Source organism: Salvelinus fontinalis, chromosome 6 (genome assembly GCF_029448725.1).
Source record: "Salvelinus fontinalis isolate EN_2023a chromosome 6, ASM2944872v1, whole genome shotgun sequence".
Taxonomy (NCBI): Eukaryota; Metazoa; Chordata; class Actinopteri; order Salmoniformes; family Salmonidae; genus Salvelinus; species Salvelinus fontinalis.
Window position 1 is genome coordinate 25,108,917 of NC_074670.1, and position 7,897 is coordinate 25,116,813.

General features: G+C 42.1%; 1 protein-coding gene across 1 annotated transcript; it reads left to right on the forward strand.

Moving 5' to 3' along the window:
* The first annotated feature begins 506 nt into the window (after positions 1 to 506).
* On the forward strand, positions 507 to 3,829 carry LOC129857440 (E3 ubiquitin-protein ligase RNF183-like). Its single transcript, XM_055925686.1, has 2 exons — positions 507 to 959; positions 1,604 to 3,829. The coding sequence occupies exon 2, from the start codon at positions 1,709 to 1,711 to the stop codon at positions 2,666 to 2,668; it is 960 nt and encodes a 319-aa protein (XP_055781661.1). The 5' UTR covers positions 507 to 959; positions 1,604 to 1,708; the 3' UTR covers positions 2,669 to 3,829.
* Positions 3,830 to 7,897: the final 4,068 nt, after the last annotated feature.

The window sequence follows — 7,897 nt, forward strand, 5'->3', positions numbered from 1 at the left end:
TTTGCACATTTTTAGTTCTGGGTGAGGTTCAGTGGACCTCAATGTTGTCATATAAACCACATAATGGTGTTGCTGAATTATTGCAGATAGCCTTGAGTGCTTTTGGGTGGATCTTCTTGTCATTATGGTAAACCTGCATGTGAAGCTTTAGTCTGATGCCACAAGAACACTTTAGGTATGACAAGTAAGCATCATGACATGAGCTGCAGTGCGGTGGACAGTTAGGTGCACTGCTTCAAGAGTCTAGTGGAGTTTTCCATGAAGCCGAACACTTCCCTGACCCCACAGCAGACAAGGAAACGAACACATTCCACATTCTAGTCTGTAGAATGTCAAAACGTTAATTTGGAATGTGGGATTTAAAGTTAGATGATAAACAACTGTAGTGGCCATTGGAAATAAATGAGCATTAAGGACATGTTAATACAGTTTATGCAAAGATTGACATGTCGTGAAAACTTCAGATGTTTACACACGCAGACATGGAAAACACTATCTGGCAGCGGTACTCAGACTACCCACATTACAGTTCTACAGGTTCCAGAAACTATGTACAAATACACACAATGAGATGCATTAACATCATGCGATAACAGTATTGATTTTACCCTCACATTCCAGAGATGCACACAAACCTCAGGCAGTGGTTTAAATGCCAAATAAACTGGTCCGACTGGTCAGGCGAGAGGGAGTGAGAGGTCGCAGATGGAAAAGGGAGGGATGAGGGAGGGATATAAAGAGGAAATACCGTACACAGATTTACAGATCGAGAGAGGAGGGAAAGGAGAGAAATAAACAGCTAAGAGAAGAGGGGGAAGACTGGAGGAGTAAGGTCCACTTGGCATATTATTGTCTCAACGGAGATGCAAGGGACTCACTGAATGGGATATTCTCCACTGGGAAAGAACTCTATGAAGGACCATCTCTGACTGATTGGTTCATGTCAGCTACCGCCACAGGTAAGTTCATGATCATGATGAACTTGTCATTGTGAGAACTCAATGTAGCATACTCTCCCATACTCTTGCGTATCACTATTTGCTAATAGTTTGCAATGTTGTTGATGACTGTTACAACTAATGCAACTTTTGTTGAGTAACTGATACAAAATCCCATAGTGACTTACTCTACTAGATAATGCGTTTAAGTATGTGAATTTAGCATTTCAGTAGCTCAGCATTTTCAGCTCTACCGTTCAGAACACCAAGACTGTTTGAACATGTTCCTGGTCAATAAATTCAAATGTAATTTACATTTTACACAGTCGTACAGACCTTTGGCTATGTCTTGTTTGTCAATGGCTCATCCATATCCACAAATGAGCAGAGGGCATGGAACCTAGCATGACAACTCAAAAATAGTTTGGGCTTGTTGTGTAAATGGATTTCTAGTCAATAGATTATATGGTAAGTAATGAGTTACAGTATATTCATAGACTAAACTATATTTCCCTGTCTTTACCTATTTGAGATAAACAAGAGGTACTTTTTGTTGCGTCATTACTAGAAATGCACTCCCTATGCTCTTTATGTTGCCTGAACTAAATTAGCTCTCTGTGACAACCCAATTGCCTTATCTCACTGACAATCACATTCCTTCACAGCTCCTCTGGAGAGACGTGAAAAACCAGAACTTCACGTCACTCTCCATCTGACTCCAGCCATCACAGCTACTTCTATCACAGCACCTCTGCCTGACTCTGTCCACCATGAGTGACGACAGGAAAAGACAGGGTGCCGATGGAGGCTGCGGGGCCAAAGAGCCGCCCAACGTCAAACCCAAACCTGACAGCAAAGGCAGCATCGAGAAGGAGAAAAAGGAGAAATCCACTAAGGTGCGTAGGTCCATGAGCACTGACTCCGAGAAAGGAGGGGGATCTGGGAGAAGGAGGGAGAGAAAGAGAGACAAAGGGTCGAGGAGGGAGCGTGGTAGAAGCGAGGAGAACAGGAGGCAAGACAGGGATGGAGATGACAGCAACCAGAAGGAGTCTGACCCCCACGAAAATGACATGGAGGACACTGAGTGCGTGGTTTGCTTCTGCGAATACGACAACGTCTTTAAAACCCCCAAGCTGCTCTCCTGCGGGCACACCTTCTGTCTGGAGTGCCTGGCCCGGATCAATGTGACCTCCTTAGAGCTCAAGTCTCTTTCCTGCCCTGTGTGTCGAGAGCTCACCAACCTGCCCCATGGCCGCAACCTGCCCCAGCTGGGCAACAACCAGGACATCTTCCGCAAACTCCCTCCAGAGATGCAGAGGGCGCTGTCCGTGCGCTTCAAGCGCAGCAAGGGCAAGCTGGTCCTCAAGAAGCCCCCTCCTGGTACTACTAGCCTGGCCAAGTCCAGCCTCACCCTGCCCACTCTCAAGAACCAGGACCGGCAGGCCTCCAGCGACCTCCAGCTGGGCACAATGGACCAGGGCCTTGCCACTGTCGTGGATGTGGGTCGCCCCCCTAGCAGGGTCAGAGGTCGCCTGCGCAGGATGTTCCGCTCAGACCAGTGCTACTACATCGTGATGGCGTCCATCATCACCATCACCGTGGCGCTGATGCTGATGGGCATCCTGGCCTTCATGGTCATGCCCAATGTGGTCCTCCACAACGGCAGCAAACCGCAGCACGGGAATTCCAGCCAACCACAGGCTGGTCAACCAGGGAGTCAAATACCCTGAGGAAAAGAGGGGATGGTGGTGGGATGAATGGAAGTAAGACCAGAGGAGAGAATCACCCCGATGTTTTGAGAGGACAAAGATTGTCAGTGATCCTAGTATCTGCCATTTCATTTTCTTTACTAATACTCAGTTACGAAGAAAATGTGAATGAACTGAAAAGAAAGGTGACCCTGAAAGCACTAGAGCACACTCAACTGGTGTCAATACATAACAAGGACCATGTTGTTTATGAAGGACTGATGCACAAGAACTACTAATGGGAAAAGTGTATCAAGAGTTATTTTTTATCCACAATTTTGTCTTCCTTCCTGCAGTATACACATCATGAACATGGAACATTTACCCAAATGTGAACAGGACAGCTATTGCAGTGAAGTGAGAGTGGACAATTGATGTTGTATGGGGAAATGTAATTCATTAAAAAGTTGTGTATTATGTAATTGCACTGAAGTCTGCCATGGAGAATTATTACAAATTAGAGATTATTTGATTACACTGAGCCTTATCTTATTCTTTACATTACAAAGTAAAAATGTTCAGCTCATGATTTTGTTTTACATTCATTGATGTCTAACTAATGTGTATTTACGTACAAAATATGAATATACATAGAGTTCAAATAAGAATAATACATTTGTAAAAAAAAAAAATCTAAATAGCAGAGGTATCCTACCACCCTGAAAAAACAATTACATTTTTAATAGGCCATGTTACATGCTGTTGCCTTACAGTAAAACCAAATGTGCTGATTTGACTTCTGATAAGATCTTTATCTGGCGGAACGTTCCATGGCATGTGCACATTCCTCTTTAAGTCCCATTACAGAATAATTTTCTTTTCGTTTTCTTTTCTTTTTCTTGAATATACTATTTCCTGACAGGTTCAGTGTGTGTGTGTGTACTGTTTTAACATTTTACTGAAAGCTATGAGTATACAAAACATTAAGAACACCAGCTCTTTCAATGACATAGACTGACCAGGTGAATACAGGTGAAATCTATGATCCCTTATTGATGTCACTTGTTAAATCCACTTCAATCAGTTTCGATGAGTGGAGGAGACGGGTTAAAGAAGGATTTTTAAGCCTTGAGACAATTGAGACGTGGATTGTGTATGTGTGCCATTCAGAGGGCCAATGGGCAAGACAAACGATGTAAGTGCCTTTGAACTGGGTATGGTAGTAGGTGCCAGGCGCACCGGTTTGTGTCAAGAACTCCAATGCTGCTGGGTTTTTCACACTCAACAGTTTCCTGTGTGTATCAAGAATGGTCCACCACCCAAAGGACAACCAGCCAACTTGACACAACTGTGGGATAAAATAGCATTTATCAGTCTTATAGAAAACATAGTGTATCTATGGCAACATCATCAATAGAAAAGCCTTCATGGTTAGTTCCTTCATGTTAACAACATGTAATACTGGGGAAAGGTAATACTGAATACTTCCCTGTGTTAGGCATCTCTCTACTCATTTCTCTACAGTATGTGCATAGAATTACATTGTAATTACATAGCATTGATGTCTCTCTTTCTCTCTCTCTGTGTGTGTGTGTGTGTGTGTGTGTGTGTGTGTGTGTGTGTGTGTGTGTGTGTGTGTGTGTGTGTGTGTGTGTGTGTGTGTGTGTGTGTGTGTGTGTGTTTATAGGAGGGACATACAATAGGGCAAACTATTTCAGATTAGCTGTGTTTAAATCTTCCCAGAAAGATAACACAAAAATCATTATTAATGTATTTTCAAATCTTTGAAATGATGTAAGCCGGAGAGAATGCAATAGGTGTTGTAAATTGTGACTTGATATAAATTGTCCATAGGCTATTCTATTCTAATCAATTTAAACCCGTTTTATGCAATCTATTTCAACGTTGTGCGGGGACCAAACCTCGTTCGCCATTCCTCTCTAAAAAGTTTGTAGCCTATGCATTTTCTGGACACTGACCCACCCTCGTTGACAAAGTACACTCACGACCCCGGCCCGGTCGGAGCTTCGGCTTGGGTGAACCAGACCCCGGTCCAGAAAGACCCTTGACGCAAACTGGATATTGGCCGAACCGTGCGAGTGTTTGGGTTGAATAACTATGCCGTCAAACATGGATATGTTTTCCTCTTGAATTACAGTGCTTGCATAAATTAATGGTAGATGTGTGACTGAATAGAATTAACATTGCGGACAGTCACCACAAGAATATCGACAACGATGGCTTCTACCCCTTCTGCTTCTGCTTTGTTTGCTGTTCTACGGTGTCGTGGGAATATCCTAGCCAGGAATCAAGCAAACAAGAAGCGGCCTGCCACCTCGGGATACAACCTCGTATTGGTTTGCGGAGCGGTATGCGACTCCGTGCGGCCAAAACGAACTCCCTCAATATGGAAGTCATTTTTTTCAAGAACAACGACTTGAGTTTGGAAATGGAGTGTCTTTGGAATATAAACCTGAGTCGAACACCAAGACGAGAGATTATGAGTCGGTAAATTATACCTGTCAAGCAAAGATTTCGGAGCCAAGAATTTGTGTGCCAGGGGTCACGCACTCTTTGAATATGCCAAATGCCCAAAATGAAAAATGACACAATGTGAAATAATTAAAAAATGACATTACTCGTAGAAACTGAGGAAAAAAATTGGGACAAAATCATAAACCTCCCCTGTCGTTTTGAATGTATCCATAACTGTCACGTTCCTGACCTGTTTTCTGTTGTTTTGTATGTATTTAGTTGGTCAGGGCGTGAGTTGGGGTGGGCATTCTATGTGTTGTGTTTCTATGTTGGGTTTAATGTGTTGCCTGATATGATTCTCAATTAGAGGCAGGTGTTTGACGTTTCCTCTGATTGAGAACCATATTAAGGTAGGCTGTTCTCACTGTTTGTTGGTGGGTGATTGTCTTCCGTGTCTGTCGCACTACACGGGACTGTTTCGTTTTCGCTCGTGTCTGTTCCTGTTCATGCGGTCTTCGTGTTTATGTAAGTTCACATGTTCAGGTCTGTCTACGTTGTTTTGTAATTTTCAAAGTGTTTTTCGTGTTCATCTTCGTCCTTAAATAAATCATTATGGATTCAACCTACGCTGCATTTTGGTCCGACCCTTACTCTTCCTCCTCATCCGAGGAGGAGGCATTAGACGAACGTTACAATAACTTGGCACAATAAGGAAACAGGAAAATATGATCCCTGCTTTTATCCTAAATGGTTGGTCTACTCTGAAGAACAGATGCTTATTTTTCACTGTGTTTGTGTCTGAAATAATGCATGTGAAATTGGGAGTGTTCTGCAGGTCCAGGCCAAATGATGTAGGTGAAGCTGCCATGGAGGGACAGACCACGATCAGAGGAAAAAGCCCCTCTGTCAAAAGTATTGCTCAACAGGTGAGTGAAGAACATTGAGATTTCATAGTTATGCCTCTGCCATAGCATACTGTGCCTGAACCAATGAAAAGTGGTGTGCTATACCCAATGAAAACCATACCCCAATGTAATGACAAATATGTCCAAAACAATATGCTTCACAATGTAGCGTATTTTTGTTCCATTTTGCAGGGTGAGTCATTGAATGGACAAAGTGGAAGTCCATTTGATTAACAGCCTTTGATTGACACCTCCCAGTCTCCTGAACAAAGGACCTCAGAGGGCAGTGCACACCCATACAGACACACACACACATACAAATATGCATAGGCGACTCTCCCAGGCCCCAAAGTGGAATGTACAATGTGAAAACACACTGTAGTGTACATGCTGTTTTAATATTTTCAAAGTGCTTTGTATGGGACTTCCAGAAAGGCGATGAACTGTAAGCACCTGACTTTGAGACACGCTGCATGATGACATGTTTTCTTATCAGCTGATAAGTCACTCAGTTGTTTTGACAATCGCTGTGCTGTATGAAAGCCAAAGATCTCTGTCAGCTCTGATGATTATTCGAAATGAACAAAAAATCGGACAGATTTTTTTTCAAAATTGTTTAGGAAATAATTATGCCATGAACTCCATCAAATTTGATTTAACCTGATACTCTTAATTGTTTGTAGTCTTTTATTGATCCGCAGGTTTCAGTGTATGTACACTGAGTGTACGAAATACACCTTCCTAATATTGAGTTGCAACCCCTTTTGTCCTCAGAACAGCCTCAATTAGTCGGGGCATGGACTACAAGGTGTCAAAAGTGTTCCACATGGATGCTGGTCCATGTTGACTCCAATGATTCGCACAGTTGGCTGGTTGTCCTTTGGGTGGTGGACCATTCTTGATACACACGATACACACGGGAAACCGTTGAGCGTGAAAAACCCAGCAGCATTGCAGTTCTTGACACACTCAAACCGGTGTGCCTGGCACCTACTACCATACCCTGTTCAAAGGCACTTAAATCTTTTGTCTTGCCCATTCACCCTCTGAATGGCACACATACACAATCCATGTCTGAATTGTCTCAAGGCTTAAACATCCTTCTTTAACCTGTCTCCTCCCCTTCATCTACACTGATTGAAGTGGATTTAACAAGTGACATCAATAAGGGATCATAGCTTTGACCTGGATATACCTGGTCAGTCTGTCATGGAAAGACCAGGTTTTCAAAATGTTTTGTACACTCAGTGTATAATTTCACACCTTATGAAATACAAAATGTTCCATGTATTGTCACGGACACAAAGGAGTTAGGAATCTATTATTACATGACTAAAGGTGCAAACAAATGGGTGTGTGATAGACTATATAAGCCTATCCTGTTGCATAACTATGCCAGGTTGCCTTACAAGAATGAGATATAAGTTCAATGACAACTATCTTCTGTTAATTCTAGACAGGTATCAACTGTGATTGTATAGTAACATTATATTTATCTTTATTGGCCTGAAGCCACATTTTTCCTTTTTGATGAATAACCAAGAATAAGGGTATATTTTGTTATCTAGAATGTAATAGCGTATGCACGTTTAGATGATGATTTTTGCATTTGTAAAGATGAAAAACTCCTGTAAAAAATAAAGGATTATTTTTACCATGTAAGGCACTCATGAAATATAAAAATATCTGGAATATAAATATTTTGGGGAAAATAAATTAACATTAAGAACACGACAAAAAACCTTTCTCCAAAATATATGTATCTAAAATAGGCTTAAGACTAGTACACAGTGTGATACAGTTTGATGATTATGAATTATACTGTATTTGGTCAGCCCTATTTGGTACAGTTGGATAAATTCTCAAGGTGACGGTTAAGGCGGGGCTTCCG

Bases quoted from the DNA above. Each gene is read 5' to 3' on its own strand.
- LOC129857440 (XM_055925686.1), top strand. From the start codon at position 1,709: ATGAGTGACGACAGGAAAAGACAGGGTGCCGATGGAGGCTGCGGGGCC.